The 23,740-nt window shown below is 51.5% G+C and overlaps 10 protein-coding genes across 10 annotated transcripts; 4 read left to right on the top strand and 6 right to left on the bottom strand.

Moving 5' to 3' along the window:
• Positions 1-413: 413 nt before the first annotated feature.
• Positions 414-2,126, bottom strand: COCSADRAFT_167157 (uncharacterized protein; the record flags this gene model as incomplete). The annotated part of the gene is made up of 5 exons (XM_007697150.1): positions 414-1,260; positions 1,327-1,425; positions 1,483-1,545; positions 1,609-1,871; positions 1,935-2,126. The coding sequence occupies 5 exons, from the start codon at positions 2,124-2,126 to the stop codon at positions 414-416; spliced, it is 1,464 nt and encodes a 487-aa protein (XP_007695340.1).
• Positions 2,127-3,396: 1,270 nt separating this feature from the next.
• Positions 3,397-4,378, bottom strand: COCSADRAFT_78798 (uncharacterized protein; the record flags this gene model as incomplete). Its single annotated transcript, XM_007697149.1, has 2 exons — positions 3,397-3,911; positions 3,976-4,378. 2 exons carry the CDS (start codon positions 4,376-4,378, stop codon positions 3,397-3,399), a joined length of 918 nt encoding a protein of 305 aa, XP_007695339.1.
• Positions 4,379-6,079: 1,701 nt separating this feature from the next.
• On the bottom strand, positions 6,080-6,948 carry COCSADRAFT_78177 (uncharacterized protein; the record flags this gene model as incomplete). Its single annotated transcript, XM_007697148.1, has 2 exons — positions 6,080-6,387; positions 6,468-6,948. The coding sequence occupies 2 exons, from the start codon at positions 6,946-6,948 to the stop codon at positions 6,080-6,082; spliced, it is 789 nt and encodes a 262-aa protein (XP_007695338.1).
• Positions 6,949-7,217: 269 nt separating this feature from the next.
• On the top strand, positions 7,218-11,405 carry COCSADRAFT_218547 (uncharacterized protein). Its single transcript, XM_007697147.1, has 2 exons — positions 7,218-8,860; positions 8,996-11,405. The coding sequence occupies exons 1-2, from the start codon at positions 7,479-7,481 to the stop codon at positions 11,319-11,321; spliced, it is 3,708 nt and encodes a 1,235-aa protein (XP_007695337.1). The 5' UTR covers positions 7,218-7,478; the 3' UTR covers positions 11,322-11,405.
• A 492-nt stretch (positions 11,406-11,897) lies between these two features.
• COCSADRAFT_107692 (uncharacterized protein) lies at positions 11,898-13,237 on the bottom strand. Its single transcript, XM_007697146.1, has 3 exons — positions 12,835-13,237; positions 12,573-12,777; positions 11,898-12,516 (listed from the first exon to the last, which is right to left on the bottom strand). Exons 1-3 carry the CDS (start codon positions 13,016-13,018, stop codon positions 12,225-12,227), a joined length of 681 nt encoding a protein of 226 aa, XP_007695336.1. The 5' UTR covers positions 13,019-13,237; the 3' UTR covers positions 11,898-12,224.
• A 136-nt stretch (positions 13,238-13,373) lies between these two features.
• On the top strand, positions 13,374-13,787 carry COCSADRAFT_156354 (uncharacterized protein; the record flags this gene model as incomplete). Its single annotated transcript, XM_007697145.1, has 2 exons — positions 13,374-13,462; positions 13,511-13,787. 2 exons carry the CDS (start codon positions 13,374-13,376, stop codon positions 13,785-13,787), a joined length of 366 nt encoding a protein of 121 aa, XP_007695335.1.
• Positions 13,788-14,091: 304 nt separating this feature from the next.
• Positions 14,092-16,087, bottom strand: COCSADRAFT_107690 (uncharacterized protein). Its single transcript, XM_007697144.1, has 4 exons — positions 15,880-16,087; positions 14,742-15,830; positions 14,408-14,686; positions 14,092-14,355 (listed from the first exon to the last, which is right to left on the bottom strand). The coding sequence occupies exons 1-4, from the start codon at positions 15,979-15,981 to the stop codon at positions 14,311-14,313; spliced, it is 1,515 nt and encodes a 504-aa protein (XP_007695334.1). The 5' UTR covers positions 15,982-16,087; the 3' UTR covers positions 14,092-14,310.
• A 2,115-nt stretch (positions 16,088-18,202) lies between these two features.
• On the top strand, positions 18,203-19,555 carry COCSADRAFT_32850 (uncharacterized protein). The gene is made up of 3 exons (XM_007696202.1): positions 18,203-18,587; positions 18,643-19,092; positions 19,153-19,555. The coding sequence occupies exons 1-3, from the start codon at positions 18,335-18,337 to the stop codon at positions 19,176-19,178; spliced, it is 729 nt and encodes a 242-aa protein (XP_007694392.1). The 5' UTR covers positions 18,203-18,334; the 3' UTR covers positions 19,179-19,555.
• Positions 19,556-19,680: 125 nt separating this feature from the next.
• On the top strand, positions 19,681-20,181 carry COCSADRAFT_218503 (uncharacterized protein). Its single transcript, XM_007697143.1, has one exon. The coding sequence runs from the start codon at positions 19,713-19,715 to the stop codon at positions 20,013-20,015; it is 303 nt and encodes a 100-aa protein (XP_007695333.1). The 5' UTR covers positions 19,681-19,712; the 3' UTR covers positions 20,016-20,181.
• A 589-nt stretch (positions 20,182-20,770) lies between these two features.
• On the bottom strand, positions 20,771-23,596 carry COCSADRAFT_107681 (uncharacterized protein). Its single transcript, XM_007697142.1, has 4 exons — positions 23,373-23,596; positions 22,890-23,321; positions 22,315-22,839; positions 20,771-22,065 (listed from the first exon to the last, which is right to left on the bottom strand). Exons 1-4 carry the CDS (start codon positions 23,564-23,566, stop codon positions 20,895-20,897), a joined length of 2,322 nt encoding a protein of 773 aa, XP_007695332.1. The 5' UTR covers positions 23,567-23,596; the 3' UTR covers positions 20,771-20,894.
• Between the last annotated feature and the right edge of the window lie 144 nt (positions 23,597-23,740).

Raw genomic sequence — 23,740 nt, 5'->3', positions numbered from 1 at the left:
AGGGTGTTGACGATTAGCGACTACGATTAACTACTGTATGTGCGTATGTTTGCGAGTAGATGGGTTACGAAGGAAGATAGGTTTGCAAGAGTGTGCAGGTGGAAAAAAAAAGAAGTAATTATGCCTTGGGCAGGGCTAGGGAGGCAGGCTGAGGCACATGGCGTTGCTGACTGAGGAGCTGCCATTAGTTACGAGTGAGGCTGAGACAAGGGGACATGGGTCCAACCTGCGACACGTAGTGGTTGGGCAGAAAACGTCATCGTGTCACGCTTAACCATGAAGAGAAAGGCGCAAAATCCATGCGGGGTGCAGCAGACATTACACAGTATACATACTATTATTACTCTGTACTACTACTCGCGGGCGGTATCGCAAAAGAGACGTTATCATACGCAACAAGACTCCTCTACGCCTTAGAGGGTGTACTTGAACCCCGCCTGTCCTTCCCTCTCAGCTAGGGGCTCCCCGTTCGCCATCTGCTTCTCAACCACCGCATTCTGCTTCCGGAAATACACTGTAAAGCATATTAGGACACCCAGAATGTAAAATTGCAGAGCAGCAGTAACCCAAAGTCCCGTAAGATACCTGGGCGCTTCCTTTTGTGTGAAGACTGTCGACGCAATGATGCCACCAATGGCTCCAAATCCAATCTGCAGCGCGCTACCAACCGATCTCTTACTCTGGCCGCGAATGTTGTTGCTTTGGTAGGCAAGGATAGCAGGGACGTTACCCTGGCATCCGCAAACGCCAAGGAATATGCCAAAATATCTGGCCCCGTTGTTTTCAGCGTAAGCAACAATCATGAGTCCGACGATAGTAATGATAGATTGCGCTGCGATGACCGGAGCCCGAACCCGGTACTTATCACCCAGCCATGCAAAGGCAAAGGCTCCGATCATGGCAACGAGACTGGGTGGGGCAGCGAGGGCGTTGGCTTGTCCCGCACTGTAACCCATGCCGAGCAGGATAACAGGGAGGAAATAGCTGAAAGCGTATGCAGGCATCGTAGTGCTCATGAAGAGCGTCGCGTATCCCCACAACTTGATATCTTTGACATGCAGCCAGAATTTTGCCAAGGTCAGTGGATCATCGACAGAGTCGCCGCGGTCGTCTTCAATGCGTTGCATGATCACGGCTGCTTCGGCAGAAGTAAGGAAACCCTTCTTCTCAGCCTTGTCGGGGAAATCCAGGATGATGAACCAGGCTGCGACGGCGACGATGACTGTAATGATTCCTTCAATTATGAAGATCCATTGCCAACTGTGCCACGTGTCAGTACACTGATTCTCAAGTAGCGGTTGGGGGTTGCGGTTGCGATCTGCTTACCCACGAACTCCGGAAAGGCCTTCCATCTGCATCAAGCCATAGGCCAGAATACTGGCCAGACCACCGATACCAACTGAGAAGAGGTAGAACAAGCCCAACCTGTGAGAACAGTAAGCTCTATATCCAATCTTGTCGTTGTCGAAGCGCTCGCTTTACCTTTTCTGTGTTTCATAGCGGCGGTACCAACAGGTAATGAGATAAACGCAACCGGGGAAGAAGCTAGAATATTTTGTCATTAGCTAGAGGGTTCAAGGCTAAGAGTTTGAAGACTAGGCTACCTACCCAGCCTCGAAAGCTCCCAGCAGCACACGGCATATAGTAAGTGAGATCCAGCTCTTCACGAAGGCTTGGCCAATCATCACAGCGCCCCAAGACACTGCGATAAAAGACAGCCAGTTCGCACTTCCCACTTTGCGCAGCACGATGTTCGAAGGTAGTTCGAGGAGGAAGTACGTGGGGAAGAACATTACTAGTACAATTGTGTATCGGTCCCCGATATCGAGACGAAGGTCCTGTCCCATGCCTGCGACTCGGGCATTGGAAATCTAGAACTTCTGTTAGGAATATTCCACAACAGCAATTAGTGCCTGACGAATTCCTTGACTTGCATTTGTACGATCGATTAGCGCGATGGAATATAGAGCCCCTAATATGGGTAGGAGCCTCCAGTCCACCTTGCGGACCAGCTTCTTCTCCTCAATCTCGTCAAAGATGTAGTCGCCGCTGTTGCTGCCGGCTGCAGGAGGAGTCAAGCTCTCCTTGAGGACTGCATCGACCTTTTCTTCTGTCTCGTTACTCATGGTGTGTAGAGTGGGTCGTCAGACTGAATCGATGACCAGAGGGTGAGATCAACCACGAAAGATCTGCAAGGGGGAAATTTTGGGGCATGCGCTCCCCTACACTTATACTACCATCAAGCTGGTTCCAACCGAGGTGATTTTCAGCTCTTGGCTAGAGCATTACTCCGCGAACCTTTCTTGATCCAATGAAAACAGTCGCTAGCTCCCGGGTTATCATCATGTACGATAGACACATGGATTGGAATTGCCAATTCGGTCCTGTAGGCCAATACCAAGACGAGCAAAGACATGGAAAACTGCGGGGAAAGCCTGGGTGAAGGACATTTGCCCAAGAATGGTAGTTAGTCCTAGAGTCACTAACCGCCACCGTGCTCAATACTGCCAGTCTGGTGCTGAGATGCCAGTCATGCCGAGCAAGCATGGTCCGCCGAGACGAAGAAACTCTCAGGAGGACATGAGATGGACAAAGGGTGGACCAATCCAATCACAGCAACTAAGCCTGATGTGCCCAGCCTGCTGGGCATGCCACGGCTGGCTGGCCAGATTGCGGGGTTGTTCTTGGGATATCCTGGGGTGAAAGTAATGCGTCAGATTTCCAACCGCCAGATCGGGGTAAGTAATATAGAGATACGGTTGGTGTAGCTATGGTCTTACATGGAATTGCTCGAGGCTAGTGCGGTAGTAGAAATGCAGCCATGCGTACTTACTAGATCCATTGATCAAAAGTGTTGATATGTTTGATTATAACGAACTGGACATTTTGAACTATCGCACCAGCAGGGTATGCGACGTGGCTGCTGTGCGATTCCATCGCGATGCTGACACGGGGTGTATGCGAAATGTTCGCGTAATGGGAATGGGTGAAATCGTGGAGGCGGAGCATAACTAGCGTCTCGGCATGGAAGCATCGGATGTGAAACTCTCGGGCCTATTGAATGGCGTACCCTGCATTCGCAGTAACACATCGCAAGTGCAATTTCAGATGTTAGAATTGGATTGAACAGTGATATTCCTCTGGCTATGTTGATTTCTGAGAACACGACGCTTTCCATCCGGGGACACGCCCAACATGGTCCAAATACAAACACATATATATAAGTCACGAGGGACGGTTGGCACTATACCGAAAGTCAACACCTGAGCGCCACCACCAAACGACGAGCGGTCATCGGGCACCCGGGTCACGGTCCGTTCCTACAAACACCACCTGAACAGCAGCAAAGCTACAAGCGTCAGCACAAGCCGGAAAGCATGTTTGTAAAGGATAAACTTACGCAGCAGTAATGGCAAATGCTTCTGACTTCTTCGCCTCTGTAAACGTCCTCAAACACACGCTCATCAAGATATTGAAGGCAGCAATGACCCAAAGCCTGCCCTTGAGTGATGGCACATTCAACAGAACCAAGATGGAAGCAATGGGCAGTAGCGATGCCAGGATACACATGATCCAAGATGTGATTTTCAGGACTTCTGAATCATAATACACTTTGCGTCCCAGGCTGGGAGTGCCTTTGGTGAGACGGTCGAGTCCACATGCAAACAGATTCACCGACTTCTCTGTAATCCAGCGAGAAAAGTTATCAGCCTTTGGGCGAGGGTGTACTCCAACCAGGTCCGGTGCATGGTCTTCAGGTTTGTCCCAAGAGCCCCAGGTAACTGAGTCGATGCCATCGAGCAAGTTTGACTGCATGGCCTTGCTGTGCAGGAAGTGGTGGATGTCGGTGAGGTCGAATTTCTGCGGTGCGGGGATCTGGGATAAGTTTGAAATTTGTAGAAGCGCTTCATCTACGATTGTAGCGTTTTAGTCATATTACCCTTGATTTGCATTGCTGCTGACATTATAACTCACTGTACTGGCTTAATTTCTCACCAATTCTTCCGAGAAGTTCTAAATGCGGTTTCCCCTCGCCATTCTCCTCTTCGAGCATGCGCTCGTAGTCGATTGCAAAGCCGTGAAACCTTCTTTCGTCTCTCTTATTTTCCTCGTCCTCTGTTTCCTCCATGCTCCGCAGACGGTTCTCCAGGATACAGAGCTCCGCTTGAAGGTACAGTATACGTCGGGAATTCAGAGCGTCGAATCTGCGATAGATAGCTGTCTGTGGCTTCAAAGCGATGCGTTCGGCCAGCATGGGATAGCCTCCGGGGTACCCTTTCCACGAACGTCCAAACGCGGAATCCTCCTCCTGTGTCTGACCTGTGGTGTCTGTTGTTTTCTCATGCTCCGGAGTGCGTGCGAGTCCTGCTTCCAACATGGTGGGCTTCGTCATAAAGAAAAAAAGAAGAAGTGATAGGGAATGGTCCACAAGGGCGGCACATCTTGGTACTTGAACGGAATTCTTCAGCGCGCACGAGCGCAAGGCTGTGCGTGTCTTGCAGAAGTCGTGCAACATGGTGGCACATCTTGATAGGGTCCGTTGAAGCAGGCGTTACGCTTTGGCGCGGGTACATGCATTCTTGTTACTATTTGCATATCATTCTCGCTCTCATACGAGTCCAATCGAATTCTAAAAAGACTCCGATGGCGCAGAAAGAAAGAAGGGCTAAGACACTACTCACGAATTCTACGAATAATGTAGCTGGTCGAACTTTATGGATAGAGTGAATGCAAGGTACATCTTCAATTCTATCTTGTGATAGAAAATAGCGTCAGTTTTGCCATTGTGGTAGTAAATTCGACGAATTTTGGAAGCACTTCTTTTACGATACACAGGGAACACAGATCTAGCCTAACTTACAGCAAGATGTTCATACCAGTGTGAGAAGCATTCCTGGCACAGCGATGGCTTACAAGTCCACCCTGTTAGCCACGTACTGGTGTCGTAAGTAATCAACATGATTGGTACTGCAAACTTTGCTCATATGATGAAGAAGTCAGTCGACAAGAAGGATGCAAGTTGGCCCCAGGGTTTTCCAGCGCAGTCATGAGTGATGAATGAAGCAATCAACCTGAATGAAGCAAGCACACACAAGAAGTAGATATTTAGTCCGTCCATGAACTTTTCCGTTGGCAAGTTGTTCTGCTCCAACGCAAGATCTTTCAAATGGGATGCTGCATGTCTTCTCCCAAAGAAGGATCACGAGAGCCTCACTCGGAACGTGCAGAATCCACACCGCTCGAAGCAAGCGGCAACGAACGGTCCCAAAAGGCACTGGCACGAAAATACCGGGAAGATGCACCGGCAGGGTGGGTATGTATTCCATGTCACCATTACAACGATGGTGAGCGTTCCAACAGCAGGAATTGCTCTCGCTGTCAGGTGGCCGTTGAATCTAGTTGGGATGTCAAGGTATTGGACAATAAAGAACAGGCAACTACGGTCAAGTCAGCGCAAATTTCTTCTCATCGCGGCTGGTATCATTCGGTTTGTGGCATGCACTACGAATTAACGGATGAAGAGCAAGAGGCGGAAAATCAAACTTGCTCCGCTCAATGTCCCATGAACATAGAGGAAGTGCGGTACACATTCTGGAAGTGATGGCATAGAACGGACGGAGGTAGGCATCGCGCGTGAACTAAGATAGGCCTGGCAGGTTGAGGTCCATAGAAAAGAGAATACACTGTTGTGTATAAATTACTCCTTCGAAAGAGACATGGTTCAGTTGCTCTTGTTCCCTGTTCAAGCCTCAGATTGTGTGATGTTTGATGAATGCCAAAGCCACCGTCGGAGGATATTATTGGGGACCTGTCATACTTGGGTGATTTGACGAGTTCAACGTATCAACCAACTTACAAAACGGCGAGGTGGTTGTGAAGTGCCATTCGTGTCTGGCAAGTACATGATGAGTCTGCAATATGGTGATGCATCTCGACAATAAGCGCAATGTGACTTGCACCTAGGCGTTCGGGGATGGTGTTTCGATTTTGCAACAGGGACCAGGTTGCAGGGGAAGGGGCTTGTTGAATGAGGCAGTCGAGGTTCTGAACCGAAATTTGGTTGAAGGAACCAGAGTCATCAGCGTTTAACGCATAGGTCGCTTCTGATTACCCATTTTTCGCCGTCTACGACTTGGCGCCCCTCGTGCAGCATACAATCTGGGCCATGGCGGTGCAAAAGGGCAAGACCGACTTGAAGGTCCACTTGCAGCGGCTCGGGTGGAGGGGCTCTGGTCTTGGTCTTGGTCTTGGGTGGGTCTGGGTAAAAGACAGTTTCTCCACCGATGCATCCGGTTGCAGGAGAGGTGAGATAAAGCAGCAAGGTCCAAGTGGTTCGTGCTTGGACTGGTGGTGAGCCAGGAATAGTGACATTGTTTGAATCATCATCTGGGCGAGTTAGTGGCATGCAGCAGCTGGCGTTGACTAGGTAGGGCTGGTTGATGAGCGAGGAAGTAGCAACGACGTACAATGCTGGTCAAAGAACTGGCCTTTGGTATAGCGGTAGATGCGGATGTTGGGATTGAGACCAACGACATCGCCGCCCCACAGACTGTGCTGCTGCTTCTCATCCAAGCCCAACGCACCTTCGTGTGCAGCTGCGCCCGTAACAAGATTCTTCAGTGCCGTCTGGCTCCACAACTTCTCAGCAAAGGCGGGGTCGTCAATTTGGAAGCGATCATTGACTCGCACTGCATCGCCTTTTTTGGGCTTCCCAGGAGTGGTAGTAAGCGGCAGTGAAGATAAAAAGGATACATAGGTCTTGCATAGCGCCGCTGGCCAGAAGTTGGGAATGGTGATGATCTGATTGGGTAGGACTTGTTGCAGCGCTAGGTCTGCTTCTGGGACAAGAGGGGTGAAGGCAGGCCAATTGGGCAGTGTGTGGGCGGGCTGGAGTGATGGGGCAGACTTGGTGGATGCAGCGGGCAGGGCTTTCTTTTTGGGAGCCATGAAGCGCTTTGCCGTGTGGTGTGGTAATAAGTAGTGTAGTGTAGTGTAGTGTAGTGTAGTGTAGTGCAGTGCAGTACTTTGATGCGATTGACGATGATGATGATGATTGTGGGTGGCCGGCTGGCCGGGGCGGGGACCGACTAGTATGGAAGGAGCAGTAGCCTTGCTATACTAAGAAAGAAAGTACGATGGTTCTGCGACCATGGCACGTGCAGCAAGATTAGGCCCGGCGCAAGCCTCTCTCTCCGACAACACCAGCTTGTTTGCGACAGCTCGACTCCGGCCTTTTGCCTGCTGTCTCTCTTGTATACGTGTTGCGCGATATCCGCCCACGGCCTGCTGGATCACGAGAAAAAACAAGCGCGCCGCTAAACCGTGTCCGTGTGCAGAGGGCGCCATCCACGACCCCCGGCCCAAAACCTCACCTCGCTCTCGCCTTCGCCCTCGCCCAGCACCACCACCCGATAGCCACGACGATAGCCACGACACCCAACCCTCGCCCAGCTCCCTCCGAACATGGCGGCAGCAGCATGGCCGTAGCCCCGTCTAGCGAGCAGCTCCACCATGTCGTCGCCCAAGATGACTCCCCCGCCCCCGGCCACCCATCCATCCACCACCAGCGCGCTCCCGAGATGGCTTCCACCACCACTACCACCACCGCCGATGCGCCGCCAGCCCTGCCTGCCGTCAGCGCAGAGGACGCGCCTGCCCACCCCGGCCCCATGGACACCATCGACAACATGAACACGGCCAACACCCTCAGCCATCCCCAAATCTCCCCTCTCGCCGACCCCATCAACCTCGCCCAGTCTGCCGACATGAATGGCGACATGAACGGCGACATGGCCGCAACGACTGCCGTCGCTGCCCCGCTGCCCATGGACGTCGCCACCGCCGCCTCTGCCTTCCCTGCTATGGACCCCTTCATGCCCCCAACCACAAATGAGCGCCTCACGGCTTTTGCGCGCCTGCGCTTTGACGACGGCTCCTACTACATGCACACCTATCAGATCACGCTCGGGCGCAATATCCACCTCGCCCACCGCGACATGAAGCGCCTCATCAAGGCCGAGGCGCTGCATGCCAAAGGCCACACCAAAGCCGCAGAGGAGTACCTCAACGGGAAAAAGGACCGCAAGAAGAAGAAGCGCGAACGTCGCGGCGCTCGCAGCGTCATCTCCGAAAAAGGTGGAATCGTCAACGTACCCATCGAATCTATGCCCATGGAGTTCCAACAGCGCCGCCAGAGCAATGCCTCCCACTCTCTCAGCTCAAACTCCCATCCGGCTGGCGAAGCTGCTGAAGAGAACCCTGCCGAGCGCGCGCCCCAGAACATGCTCATGCAGACTTTTCCCGAGGTGCCTGCCCAGTTCGATGGCCATGTGCCTGAAGATCCCAACGACTGTCCCTTCGTGCCCATACACCCCCAGCAAATCATGGCCAAGACCGGCTCTCTGGGGCCCAAGGGCATATCGCGCGAGCACGCCAAGATCTTCTTCGACTTTGATGCCGGCCACTTCTGCATACATGTCTTGGGCAACAACGGCCTGCACCATGAGGGCGACTTCTATCCAAAGGGCGAAACTGTTCCCCTGGATCACGGCGATCACCTGCTCATAGGCGCTGTTAACATCCACTTCTATCTACCTGACGTCGCACTTACTGAGCAGCAGCGACATCGCCAAGAATCCGGCTCGCGTCCTATGAGCTTTTCCTTCGAGAACGGCAATGGCCAGCTGGAAAGCGACGAACACATCAGTTCTGAGAGCGAAGACCAACAGAGCGTCAACCCGCGCCACGTCTATTACCACCACCCTGTGAGCGACAGCGACGATGACGATGGATTGGCCGATGAGGAAATGGACGATTACGAAGAGCCACTTCCAAAGCCTCGCCAGAAGACTAATCTCAAACTCAAGATTAAGAACCTACCGCCAGCATCCACTTCAAAAGACAGCAAAAAGGCACACAAGAGGAAACCCCAGCACCGTGAGCTCACTCCCGAAGAGCCTCCAGCAAAGAAGGTCAAGATCAAAGTCAAGGATTCGGGCAAGACTAAAGAATCTGCTCGTGAGTCTGCCAAGGAACCCAAAGCGCATAAAGAGCGCAAGGAATCAAGAGAGCAAAAGGATACAAAGGACAAAGAGTCGATTCCGTCCAAGGAGACTAAAGAGCCGAAGGAACCCAAGGAACCAAAGGAGAAGGGCAAAGCGCCGGCCAAGACCCCTGCAAAGACAACTGTCAAGGACGAGGCACCCGCCGAAGAGCCTGTCAAGGACATTCCCGTGGCCACCAAGAGTGAGCAGCCAAGCAAGCCTCCACCAAACGACAGCCCACCTCTGTTGCGCAAACCGCACGAAGGCGAACTCGAAGCTGGTGACATAGATGGTCTCATCACAGAAGAAATGGCCATACAGCACAACTTGCCCCGAAACCTTATTGGTCACGTGGTTGAAAAGCGCAAGGGTCCTGGCAGGCCACCCAAAGACGGCATCATGTCGAAGCGTCAGCGATCTCAGCTCATCAAGCAAGCCAAGGATATTGAGAGAGCGAGGGCAGCTGGAATTGATCCCGCCGATATTCCCATACCGACAATTAAGCCAAAGGCACCCAAGCGCAAAGAGTCAAATGCTGGTGACGGAGACGACGATGGTGTTGTGGAGTCTACCGAGCACGGTGATGGTACTTTGTCTGGTCTCCAGAAACAAGTCAAGCCGATGAGACCACCACGGACCCCTTCACCTGAGATGCGTATCGAAGATTACACAGAGGAGCAGCTACAACGTCCCACTGCAAACTACGTGGTTCTTATTCACGAAGCCATCTCATCGTCCCCTACCGGTCAGATGAATCTGCAGTCCATCTACACCTACATTGAGCGCAAGTATCCTTGGTACAAGTTCAAGACGACTACAAGCGGCTGGCAATCTAGCGTGCGCCACAACCTAGGCCAGCACGATGCCTTCATGAAGGGCGACAAAGAGGGCAAAGGATACCTCTGGCGAATCAATCCCGAGGTCTCGATCGAGAAGGAGCGCAGGAAGAGACAGGCTAGTCCTCCGCTCAATCACGCGCCTCGACCACAATACTATCAGCCACCTCCCAACGGGTATCAGCCCTATCCCCAGCCCGGATATCCATATCATCCCGGCATGCCCCATGCCATGCCGCAAGCCCCACCAAGACTACCCCCGAGCCTTGCGCAGCCTCGTCTTCCTCCTAGTATGGCTCGTGGCGAAGGCAATGCCGCTGCTTCCAATGGACCACAAAATGCGCCCCACCCTTCACCCTATGCATCCCCTTGGGCTGGTGGCAACACAGGCGCCAGCCCACCAGCTGCAAACCCTCCACGGCCCTACCCGTCACCCCATACACAGACGTCAACCGCCAATTCAGCAGCTGGGTCAAGTGGGCAGTATGGAGTCCTGTTTCCCACGGCCGCACCACAGCAATCACCATACAGTGGGCCCTCGGCACCAAGCCCTTATGGTGGGCCATACGCTACCGCTGGCGCCAGTCCATATGGTCCAGCGCCGCCTCGTCCGTATCCACCATACCCCGCAGCCGGACAGCAAGCCAATGCGCCTACTGCATCATCCGCTCAACGTAATGCCTCACCTTACGGTCCACCGCTGACCCAAGCTCCCGCGCATCAGAGTTCATCAAACGAGGGCTCAGCTCCACATCCTTCCGGTCGGTACCCCATTGGCGTACATCCAGACCTCATTCGCCAGCTCGAAGCGTATCGTCTCGTGTACTTGGAGAAGAGACCAGGGCCTGATGAGCAAAAGAAGGTTGACAATGCTATTCGGGCATGCGTAGACAGGACCGTGCCCGAAGCATCGTTGACAGAACCTGAGAGAAAGTTGCTCGAATCCATTTGCGGTGTGGAGAGTATCAACAAGCATGTCAAGAGAAACGTTGCTGTCAAACCGGAGGACACACCCGTCACTGTACCAGCTACTGCCGCTGGCACCGCAGCCGCAATCGCCGCAGATGCCGCAGCCAATACGTTGGCTCAACACCAGCAGCAGCAACAAAAGTTAGCTGAACAGCCTCCGTCGGAAACTAAGTCAGCGTCGCCAGCACTTCCGCACGAGAATAGCGAACCTCAAAAGTTTACGCCCAATATGACCGGCGCATCGCCAGCACCGCCCGCCACGGTGCCACCCTCGACTTCAACCCCGGCACCTCCCGCAGCTCCTTCACATCGCCCAAGTGTCGAGCCCATCACCCCTGTTCCCGGTTCACCAGCAGTTCCGAATGGCACCCCGTTGCGGCGTCCATTGGCTGAGTCGACTGCAGATAGCCTAGCCCGAGCAGAAGAGAGTACCAAGGCCGAGCCGAGCGAGGAACCTGAAAAAACGGAGTAGGAGTTTTGTTTCTTGTAATGTTTTAGCTATTGAGCGATGGCATGTATATTCTTTTCCCCCTTTCAGGACTCTACTCTTTTGCGCAACGGCGTCGTGTTTGGTTGTTCCTTTGAAAAGTTCGAAAAAAGAGGCCAATATGCGTTTTTTTGAAACTTATCGGACTACTACTATCGGCGTTTAGCATGTGATGGAGCGAAACTACTGTACTCAATACCCACCAACAAAGTAGCTTGGTTGGAGAATGGTTTAAGCAGGAGTTTCTCTTTGGTGATGGGCGTAGATAGGGTTTTTTGGCTTGCCCCCCCGTGGTAAGCCTTCAAAAGTGAAATTTGGAATGGAGAAAAAAAATGGGACCATGCACTATTATGGCTATTATTGCATGTATGAATGATCAAAAAAGCTTGTCTTTCATACTTGCTCCCTTCACAACTGCCTTGTGTACATGTGCAATCGATTATTACCTGCTTGTAGACCATCTTTTTTTCTCTGGGAATTGTCGAATCAGTAGGTCCTGCGCCGCTTATTTACGGCAAAAGACGAGTGAAGTGGTCATTGGCTACCCAAAAGGTCAAATGGGCCAAGGGACAAATCACCAAAGAATAACACGAACGCTGAATTGTGCATGAAATTGCAAGGTATTAATATTCTCCCTTCCCATTCTCCATTCCCTGTCATTCTTCGCTACGTGCAGCCTCCAAACACAAAGCCTGGGTGCATTCGATACGAAGATCCAAAGAAACAACTAGATGCCGCAAGTGACATAAAAGGAAAATAGTGAGGAATCAAAGGTGGTGAAAAAAAAGAAGTTGAAGCCTATAACCTGAGCTTCTGACCATATCGCCATACTCCTAAAGGACCATCACCGCCCACTGGCGATGTCCATGTCTGGTGGACCATGTCAGCTTACATGGCCATCTCCGCCTGCAGTTTCCGCAGCTCCTCTTCCTCGTCGTCTTCCTCGACTCGCTGCGGCGCCTTGGGATTCGTGTTGGGCGCCTGTGGCAGCTTTTGGCTCGAGGGCGCGTCGTGAATGGGTACGCTGCCAGTATTGAGCATTTGCTCGTCCAGCTTCTCTTGTTGTAGTTCGGCCAGTTCCTCGTCCAGCTCGTCCTCGTCGATACCATTGTTGGCGATGCTCGAGGTAATTGCTTCGCTGATTTCTTCGCCAATAGCATGTTGCTCGCGCAGGCCCTCCCTAAACATGCGGTTAGTGGTTGGTTCTGAAAATAAGCGATCTCGAGTATGACGTACATGACGTCGTCGACCTTGTCAATAGTTAGGCCAGCATGTATCTGCTTCATGGCGGCACCGGCATTCTTCATGGCATCTAGCGTCTCCTTGTTGATATTCGCCGACTCGATGGAGTAGATTTGCTGCTCGAGAGTCATGATCTGGGAGCTTGTCTGCTCGAGCGAATGCTCAAACTGCTTCTTTCGCCGTAATGCGGATTTGGCAGCTGTAATGACTGTCAGCGACGTTGTCCGAGAGAGCAATGGGAACGGAATGCACGTACCTTGCTTGTTGGTAGAGACGTATTTTCGCGCCAAGGCATCCTGCTCGTCCATTTGGTTTTGCAGATGTTTCTCTCTCTTGTTCAGCATCTCGAGCTGGCCGCGAAGCTGAAGGATGGCCTTCTTGGGGCCATCCTTCTTCGTCTGGCCGCCGCCGCCGAACCAGCCCAGACCCCAGCCGCTCATGTTGGCGTAGCTCTAGATGTATCGATCAGCTCTGGATTTATCGCACCCTGCTCTCGTGGGCTCAGATAGGCGCTTCTGGTGCCTATCGAAGAGTGGGATGGCGGGGCTGCGGGGCGAGGCGCGGCTTGGACGTACTATGTGGAAGATGAAGAAAGTATTGGAGGAGTCGCGGAGGAAAGGATATTCGTGCGTGTTTGTAGTGTCGGTGGTGCGGTGCTGAAGTGTTTGAGGGCTGCCTGGCTGGTCATGAATCGGGCCTGGATGCACGAGGGTATGATGTCGCTCGCACTAACCTTGGCACGTGCACAACAGACCCCGGCCTTGGTTTCCACCGCCTTCTGTGCCTTCAATCACCATGTCTTCTGCTCCGCCTGCCTCGAGCCTTGTGCTGCTCAGCGACCTCCCAAAATGCGCCCCGGGCACAAAAGTCCGCTTCTTGGGCTGGTACATTGCGCCCGTAGGACTAACACGCAGCGGCTGACACCGACGCAGTATCGACGAGTACACTGTGAAGACGGCAACCTTGCGCCTCAAACACAACTATCCCGTCCTTGCAGACCCTGTCATTGCCTACCTAGATATTGAACATGTGCTGGAACGCGCCAAAAATTCCGACGTGGACGTTGGTACCTGGCTCAACGTCATCGGCTATGTGCAGCAGACAAAGCATAAGGCAGTTTCGGTTCAAGCCGTCCTTATCTGGGATGCTGGCAATGTTGACCTGGAAGCCTACCAAAGCGCTATCCAGGCACGCAAGGCTGCTTCGTGAGATTCGCTATGACCATAACTGCTCTCCTGCAGTGGCGCTGCACCAACGTCGGTGTGGACGTTAACTTGGGATGCCGACCATCAAGTCCGCCAAAAGCAAGCACGGCATATTCATTTGATTTCGTATTGTAGGCGCACGCCTAGACCTGGTGTGCGCAGCTGAGGCAAGTCCAAAATCAGCATCGGTTTGGATGATGGATCCATGCGTGCTACCCTCAAGCCAAACATGATCATCTCGACCATGACTGTCCCAATCATCATGTGCTAGCAGTAGAGAACCATGTGGTTGAGACTGCACTCTGATTCTGCGCGCTTTGTAATATGATTCTTACTTTTCTTTTGAACAAATACTTAGGAAGAATAAGTTATAGAAAAACAAAATTGCGGTCATGGAAATAACGCCATAATTGCCATTTCACGACACATTGAGTTTGCAATATCTAATCACTATACTCTTACCCGGTCTCACCTACATACCCGCGCGCTTGAATTGAACACTGAGCGAAGTAACATAACTCCATCTTTCACTTGTTCACATGGCTCAGTACGACTTCTAAAGGTTTCTTCTCCTACTCAATCTTCAGCAATCATTTCCTCAAGACATCAAAATGGCACACTTACCCAAAGAATATAGGTACTCTGCTGGCCCCAGTCCCATACATCTTTCGGATCCTTCAACACCAAGTCAAAACTCCACAACAGCCTTGACAGTGTCAGCCGCAACTCCTGATAGGCAACTTTCATGCCTATGCACATGTGTCTACCCATCTGGAAGGGCTGGAATACTGTCATATCGTCATTTTTATTGGGAGTGAGAAAGCGCTCCGGGATGAATGAGTTGGGGTTGGAAAAATTGTACGATTGGCGAAATGCGGAGAATTGGTTGAAAACGACATAGGTCTAGAACATGCTGTGTTAGCTGTGAAACATCGGACATGACCAAAATGTAGCTCACTCCGCCAGGAACCCAGCGATCACACACTAAGTCCCCACCTTCTGGCACGACTCGGGGTAATCCGATGACAACAGGCGGGCCAAGACGCATGCCTTCGTTTATTACCGCGTTGAGGAACGGCAGGTCGCTTGTTGTTGCAACAGTAATGTCGCTTTCGTTTTGAAACTTTTCTCGAATCTCACGTGTCAAACGATGGAGAACACCTCGGTGTTGAACCAGCATCCTCGTAATTGCGGTCAGTGCACTGGCCGTGGTTTCGCTTCCAGCAAAAGCTATCACCAATAGGTTCATGCCCCATTCCCGGTCGGTAAACTGGTCTTTTTGGTCAGTGTACTTTTTGGTTGGTGTCACCCAATCTGGTCGTTCTACATCTCGTGCTATCCGCTTTTTGGCCTGGGCATAACTCATCAGGCGATGGTCTATACTACGCTGCAGAATCCGCTTTGGGATGATGTATCGCAAGATCTTGTCAACAGGGGGGTAAAGGTTGACTGCTGCTATCATGGAAAGTCCCTTGCCAAAATCCTGTGCGATTTCAACCCATGGATGGGCTTTCCCGTTGTCAACACATCCAAAAGATTCGCCATAAGAAAGATCGCCAGCCAGATCAAAAGTGAGAAAATTGAACCAGTCCGTGAGGTTTACAGTGTTACGTTTCTTTAGTTGTGCCATGAAGCCATCAACGTGCTGCTCTATAACTGGAGCCTGGCTCTTGAGACTCTTTTCTGAGAAAGCGTTGGCGAAAGCACGTCGATACCTTGCGTGATTATCTTCATGCCAATCCATGATTGTAGTTGCGTCCTCGGGCGACATCTTCTTGAAGAACTTTCGCGTCTTTTCAAAAGGCTGATGTCCGGCCCGGTTGACATAAATGTCTCTGAAGGCCCGACCATCGGCGTAAGACAGCTCGTTTGGTGCTATACGTACGATGGGCCCATACTTGGCATGAAACTCATTGTAACGTCTGTGGATTTGCCCGCGTTGAGTGGAGACAACATACGGGAAGCGGAAACAGCGCCAAAGCAGTGGACCGGGGTAACCTCGGAGGGGATGCAGGAACGCGTTATAGAAGGCGTATGCGAATATAGGCTTGATTGAAACATGAGCTTCGGCAGGGTATTGATGGAAACGTTCTTACCACGGTGATAAGCAATACACCTGCAACTATCGGATGCAAGCTAGTCAATGGCACCAGCGGTTGCCAAAAACCTGAAGTTTCGTGGTCACTTCCGCTTGCCATGATGACACCTCGGCTAGCTCCTCGTTCAGTTCTGGTTTGATGGTGCCTTGGTGTTGCAGTGTGCACGGTACTGCATAGCTGTCAAGCCAGGTGAAAGAGTGGTGGCGAGAAATAGCCCCACTTTTAACGATGCCTTGTCTGGAGCTAAAAAGTCACGGTTTTCCTGGAGATTGCCAGCCACATTCTCGCCCTATCTTGCCCACTCCTACAGCTATTCGAAATAAAAGGGTTAAGAATCACGGCGCCACGTAAGAGGTGTGAGAAATACGAAACTTAACAGCCGCGATAAGCGATCAAAGGAGATGGTACAACTGCCCGTGGTCGCCTGAATTGGATACGGCTTCAATATCGACCGTACCGGCTTCGGCTGGTCCAAGAAACAGCAGTACACGGCAGATTGCAGGCAACACTGGGCGCATCTGCTGTCACGATAAATGTCACAGTCTCAGATGTCACTGTACAGCTTACATAGAAACTGCCCGTCAAGCTGTTTGAGAAGCACGCCAAAATGCGGATCAAAACACAACGGCCCGTTACCAAGAGCGATGCCAACAATATCAAGGCGGCCTCCTGCAGGCGTTCGTTAGGTTAGGGAAGTGTCGCAGAGTAGTGTGGGATCGCTGAAACAGTTCGCTTCGTGTTCTGACACAGTTCACCATGCGAACTCCATGGATTTACAAACAGTCGTTCGAGTGCGCGGATCCTCCGCACAGCTTTTGCCTTGCACATCCTGACGAAACGTCGGGGTGATTTTGTTCATCGTCTCCCCGACGTTGTCCCATGATGTACTGCGGGCGCACCCGCTAGTTTGTTGTGCTCCACAAGTGCAAGTGCAAGCTGACTGCGCAGCGCAACGAAAAAGAAAGCAGGCTAATATCACTCCTTTGGCCACTATGCAGCACACTAACACGCCAACATTGCCCCTCTCCTATCGCCTGCCTACCAGGAATGGCTCCATCGGTTGTCAGACGACAGGAACACATTTTGCGGCTTGTGAATATTCGGATCTTGAAGTCCGGAGCACGACTTTGCGCAGCAGGCTTGGGCTTATACAGCTTCCCTATAGAGGTTTCACCAAGCATGTTTGCCGGTATCCATGACTAGGCAAAACAAACCCCCCTGCTGGTACAGATATAGAAAACTGGGCCAGAAACAAAAAACCTGGAGTCAGCTGGAGAGAACATGCTCAACCTCTTACACAGCGAGCGTCAGGATAGATGCGCCTAGCCGAAGCTGTGCAAAAAGAATGTGTTTTCATAGAGGCATCATCGATGAGACACCAACGCGACCCATGCCGTAATCCTCAAGCAACGAGGCAGCAATCTTCCACGGTTCCAACGGGCTGACATGGAGCTTATGACTGCCGTATCTTCCGTTGGTCTCTAATATAGACCTAATTAATTAGCCCACATTACGGCTCGAAGCGGGGCTTTCGATAGAGCGTGCATACCGCTATCGGGTCATTTGCTGTCATTGTTGGGCCATATCAGGCCTTTTTATCGGCCAGATGAATGCAAGGCGCCTGCAGCGCACGGACAGCTAGTGAAAGCCAAAGTGCTCGGACCTCGAGCCAGCCTCCCGTTCGGGCACACCAGCGCGAACCCAACCTCCAAGTTGTGGAATTACCGAATCTGTGCCGGCGTTTGGTCTTCGTCTGGAAGGTCCGACACTGAAACTGTAAATTCCTCTGAGAATTATCGAAAGAGTGAGACAGCCATGCCACCTCCCTACGCCAAATCCCCGCCATGTTGTTGGTTTCTGCCTTGACTATGAAGCTGCTGTCTAAGATGCCAACATCTATCCACGCCTACATGCGCAAATAGAGGGTCAGCACCAAAAAAGACAGCGCCACGGGAACGCGGCTCAGCAGAGATACAGATGCCCATCGTAGCGCTCTCCACATTCCTGGATTGGGGCTTGAGTTTGCACGTATCAGCGCTTATAGGAGGTACAAGCCTTTTACCCAGCTTGCCGGGAGCGGCAAAGTGCTATGCACAAGGACGGCCACCCTGATGCGCTAGAGCCACCTCCAGGTCTCACCAGCCTTTGGCGTGCATGTCGCTTCAAGGATTGATATTAAAGATCTGGTCAGGATGGTGGTCTGTGTTGACGTACATACACATGGCAGCGCATGCACACCCATGCAGGCCGCCTGGCGAACGGCCCAGGACAAAGTTCAGTGTAGAAGGTATAAGTGTATCCAACCGCCAGCGCCAGAAAGTCGTGATACAACAAGTACTTCCTCGAACACCTCGACATTGGCAAAGAATAAGGGACAGGCTCCTTTGGTTCTACTCAGACGTTACATTATCAACAACTCTCCCAACATCAACTTGTGTCAACATTCGTCAATATGCTCTTCTCTACAATCGCGGCGGCATTCTTCTATGCTACTTCTGCTTATGCAGCTGCTCTTCCCCCAGCTCCTGGAAAGCCGCACAATTACACTCCCGCGAAAAACCTCAATAATCTTGCCAAACTCTTCCCTAAAAGTGACCTTACAAGCCCGGATGGTATGGCACTCAAGTATGTTGTACTTGGAATCGGTACACAGAACTACACCTGTGTGAACGCAAGCGCAGTTCCTGGTACTACCGGCGCTTTTGGTAAGCTTTCTTTCCAATTGAATACAGAAACAGTCCTAACATTCGCCTTCACCAGCTACTTTGTATGATATCGGTACGAAACTCAACAACGACCGAGATGCAAAGTGGAAGATCGCAACCATCTCCCCCCTTGCCCTCTCCATGGCCGAATGGGCCCCCCAACTAGTCGACATGAGTCTTCAGGCTCAAGGCTTTCAGAACGTTGCTGGACACCATTTCTTCGCTGATGTTGCTGGAACAAACACCCCAACATTCGCCTTCGATCAGCTCAGTGCCCCATACCCCCTGTGCCAGGTCGCAAAACTCGGCGCCGTCGATGCACCGAAGACTGCATGCTCAGGAAAGAACGGCCTTCCCGCTGTCCAGTGGCTCTATCTGCAGCACAAGGCGGGTATTGCTCAAGGAGGCATCACCACTGTCTATCGTGTGGAGACTGCTGGTGGCAACAAGCCTGCAACATGCCAGGGTATGCCACCTACATGGGAAGTCAAGTACGCTGCACAGTGTAAGTCCAAACAGAATAATACATGTCTCTACATTGCATTCGGCCACTAACATCTGTCAGACTGGGTCTATGGTCCAAAACAGTAAGCGCTGGGCTTACGACGCTCGTTTCGACAACCTTACGACGACACCAAACTTTCTGTGCTCCCCATGACCTTTGACTATGCATAGGGTGGTCGCGCGCGGCTACAACTGTTTTTTCCCAAGAACTGGGATCATGAGATCCAGTGTGCAACCCTTTTCTTCATTACTGTATCATTTCTTTTCATCTTCTTCATGTTTCTTGTTTTTAATCACGATACCCTTTCCGTTTTAGTATTTATGGATTTTACCAGTGTTTTAGTCTTGCAATGGAGGCATTATCCAGGGCATACGGCGTTTATAGAAACTATGCATTGTTTGGTTTGCATAAACGACTCATTCAGCGCTCTAACTCTGACAATCATGGTTTTCGAACACTGACATCGTGACCTTGAATGTTCTACTTCACACATGTCCGCGTGAATCCCGTATCCTTTCGTCAGTCTCCACACATAGCCAACGTATCAATGCGTTACACAAGGACCCTAGCTGGGCCCACATCAACCATACTACTGAGCTGGTTCTAGCCACTCCGACAAAATGGCACGAGACCGCTTTACTACCCTGCATTCGCCAACACTCTCACTCTCGATTCCCACACATTACGCTGAATATGCCTTATCTCGCCGCGTCGTCTCCACACAGCCGCTGCGTCACAAACACACCTGTGCCGTACGTAATCCCTTTGCACTGATCCACCACGCCGTACTACATCCAGCCTCACGTTGCGGCACAGCGCAGATCAGGCTGCTTACGCCGTGGCACACCCCAGCACACGGCGTCCCAGTCTCCTTTGTGCTATTACTAGTCACTCTCATTTTGTTCTCGCATGCAAATACGTAGTAGGAGTTAGGTAATCCAACATCCAACATCCAACACGCCCCCTCAGCACGTCAAGTGACATTGTGCCACGAGACTGTAGTAGTCCCACCGCCCATAGTACCTAGCCTTATCCAAAGCAAACGCAAAAGATCCAAGCCCAACTACTACGCGCCGACGCCCCCCCCCCCCCAAAAGAAAAAAAAAGTGTTGCGTCACCTTCCATACACAGCCTAATTTCCTTCTCGCTAGTTCTCACTACCCTTACCACGCTCAGCACACACCCCGCATGTCCTTGCCCTTCAAACATACGATGGAGGGAAAAAAGGTAAGGAGGGTGATTGGTACCGAAGACGGGTGGGTGGGCGTACTACATTGGTGGCTGTAGCGGCGGGTATTTAGCTTGGCGCTAAGACGGCTGTCCATGGCCGTGGTACAAGTGGGTAAGGTAGTGCCCCCATGCGGGCATTGGCGGCTAGAAGGGGTCCGGGGTCCGGGGTGGGTGATGGGTTTTTTTTGAAAGGGCGCAGGGAGCGGGTATGGTTGTAATATGGTACGCTACTATAGGAGTTTTTTCTTTTTATTGGACTTTTTGGGGAGAGGGAAGGGGAGAGGGGGGGGGGGGGTTGGTATGCGATAAGAAGGAATTATATCTGCAAGGGGATTTCCGGGGGTTTGGTGTACGTATGTGCTACTATAGAGAGGAGGTCTGGGGAGCTGAGGTGTCTTAGGGGGTGTGCATACGTCAACTGTTGGTCATGGGTGTCGCACGGGAGGATCAAAATGGATTTGCTGTGTATACGCATTTTCTAATAGGTCTCTTCGTATCTATCTATCTCCCTGACAGTGCAAGAACTTGAATTCCATATCCAAGACTCCTCTCTACAGTACCAAGCATCCTCCTTAGAGGTTACCAGAAACCGACTTCACCGGCCGATGCATATTGGCAATACTCTCTCGGCTCCGCTCCACCCCTTTCGTCCACACCGGGTACATTTCCTTGTACCAATTCGAGATGCTCGCCCGATCGCCATTGGCAATCTGCTCCGCGAGCGACAGCGCATCGAGAATGGCTGCGTTGGCGCCGTTGCCCCCAACAATCGGTTCCGCATGAATAGCTTCACCTATGAAGCACACCCTAGTGTCTTCGGCCAGCCTTTGGATGTCTGATAATGGGGGGAGTAGGGTTCGCATAAGCCAATGAAGTGTCCTGTCACCGCGCATCTTCTGCGCATCAAAAACTTCTGAGAAAGGAGGCTGGAGACCACTGAGAGTCCGGGCTTCTTCGAACAGTTCCTCGGGAATATTTTTGGCGTCTTCCTTAGATCGGTTCGGCTGGTGGAGAGGATCCAAATCACTGCGTACTGCGCGTGAGTATATCCAGCTGATGCTGACTTCCTCAGCTTTCTTCTCGTTGACACTAATATTGAGCACCACGTCATTGTGTTTCGCTTCAATGACATTTGCTGCCCCCATCGCAGGCCCGTACAGTTTGTCGAATGTCTCGCGGTCAAGTTTCCTCTTCCCATTGAAAACGATATATGGCAGGACATTAGGCTGTGCGGATGGTAATAAGAACTTTCTAATGCTCGAATGCACGCCATCCGCAGCGATAATGATATTTGCTGCACTTGTCTCCCCATTCTGGAAATGCAACCTAGTACTTTTCGGAGTGGGTTCTACGCTCTCAAGTGAATGCTCCCATCGGATATCGAGTCCTTCGCGCAACAACTGCTCAAGCTTGTTTTTGTTGGCGCGGAAAGAGGACTGAGTGTCATACAAGCCGTCATGACTGAAAAGCTCTATACATGAGCCAATCTTTCCATAACCATCATTCTCTGCGTCAACAGCTACCCGTTTCTTGAATGAATCCTCGTCAATGTCGAGAAGCTGGAGGAGTGGTTTGTAGGTTGTCGCGTGCAAAGTGATGCCATAGTTGAATCTGGGCTTCAAAGCTGCTTTTTCGTATAAGATAGCTGGAATGCCGCGGCGTAGGAGACTGCGGCCTAGTGTCAAGCCTGCAATGCCTGCACCGATGATGGAAATAAAGGTCGTCATTGCATTGTGTTTTTTCCTAAAATGTACCATGATATTAAAATCGGTAGAGGTTGCACAGCCGATGGTCTGGACTCGATGGCAGATCGTGATCGAGCCAATCAGCGTGCCGCGGAGCACAGATGCTCCAACTTTGGTACACCAAGGTAAACAAGACGTCGATAATCATGCATAACTAACAAATTTCGCAGTTATGTTTCTCCTTTCAGATATTAACAATAATCCATTATACTAAGTATATACACTTTTGTCCGTCATTAAGCATTACAAGTAGATGTAGCAGAATGGGTCTGCATCCAACGTGTCTAGGAGCTCCTCAATTGTCTTGGGCTCTATGTTCAGCCAATTCATCTGAATAATGTCTTTGAGCGTAGTCTTTGCACTGTTGGGTTGGAATGCAGCGACATTGCCCGCGATAGTGTTCGCTTGGTCAAGGTGAAGAGCTTGCCAGATCCACCATACACGGTCCACCATGGCATGGTGCAGATAGAAAACAGGGTCATTGGGACTGCTGTAAAAGTCTCCACCGTCTCCACCCATGGTGTAGTGTCCAGAGGCGTGCAGACCCAAGAAACGATCACCGAAGCGACCTTGAAGTTCATCCTGGAAAGTGCCAATGTTCTTGGACGCAGCGCCGATTGTGACGTTGAGCAGATTCTCATTAGTGAGCCAGGTTTTCGCTGCATACGACGTGATGTCTCGCTTTGCGCAGCGAGGGTTGTAGTCGAGTGGCTGTGCGACCTTGGGCTCTCCACCCATTGCTGGGCTCACAGGACCGAGGTTGATTTGAACACTAGTACGGTCAGTTAGGCAAACTGTTAGTAAGAGTATGGGGGTACTGACCCTTTGAATGGTCCGCTCTTAATGCAACCTCCACCATTGCCTGAAGGAAGGAAAATGGTTCCGCCGCCAGCTACACTTCCGTTGTGCTGGACAAAGGACCCATCGCCACCCAAACTCGTATCAGATCCGTCAAAAACAGGAGATTTTGTAACATCATCCTGGTAACTGAACCAGTTCCAGTAAGGCTGGTAGCCAGTGTAGCCACATTCTTGCCTTAGAGTCTTCTCATAGGCAAAGGTGAAGTACCTATGCCAGGTCAAGAAGTTTCCAGTGCCGTGGATGGACCGCGTCTGGTTGATGTGTTGTCCGACAAAGTCATCGAATCGCGTTTTGGCACCTGGAACCAATGCTGGGTCGGATTTCGAAGGCAGGGACTGTAAGCATTTGACAGCGCTAATGTATTCTCTGCGCTCTTTCTTGCTCAAATGATCCCTCGGAGGCTATTAGTTTGATTGACAAAAACATAAGAACATACCATCTTACCAATTCCTCCTAACAGGTGCGTTGAAAATAGAGCAGCTCGATCTCCTGCCAAGGGTACCGTTGGTCTCCGCCTCTTTCAATGCCGCAATCGCTTGATCCTGTAGATCTTGGATAACATCACGGCGTTGGAGCGCAGCGGACTCGACTACGCTGGCCAACGCCAGGACAGCGGTAGGGAAACCAAGGAAACGCATCTTGTAGGCGAGCGTGAAACAAGAGTTTTGGCTGCTGAAAAAGAAAACATCTGCGTAAAACTGCGTACATCACGTCTAATATGGGCTTTACGGATTTGGGCCGTAGGCTGACTGGCATGTGCATGCACTGACATGGATCGGCCAGCTATATCCGCACCCAAGGCCGTCCATGAG

The sequence above is a fragment of the Bipolaris sorokiniana genome, assembly GCF_000338995.1.
Source record: "Bipolaris sorokiniana ND90Pr unplaced genomic scaffold COCSAscaffold_1, whole genome shotgun sequence".
Classification (NCBI taxonomy): domain Eukaryota; kingdom Fungi; phylum Ascomycota; class Dothideomycetes; order Pleosporales; family Pleosporaceae; genus Bipolaris; species Bipolaris sorokiniana.
The sequence above is the reverse complement of the archived record's forward strand: the minus strand, read 5'-3'. Positions and strand labels throughout refer to the sequence as shown.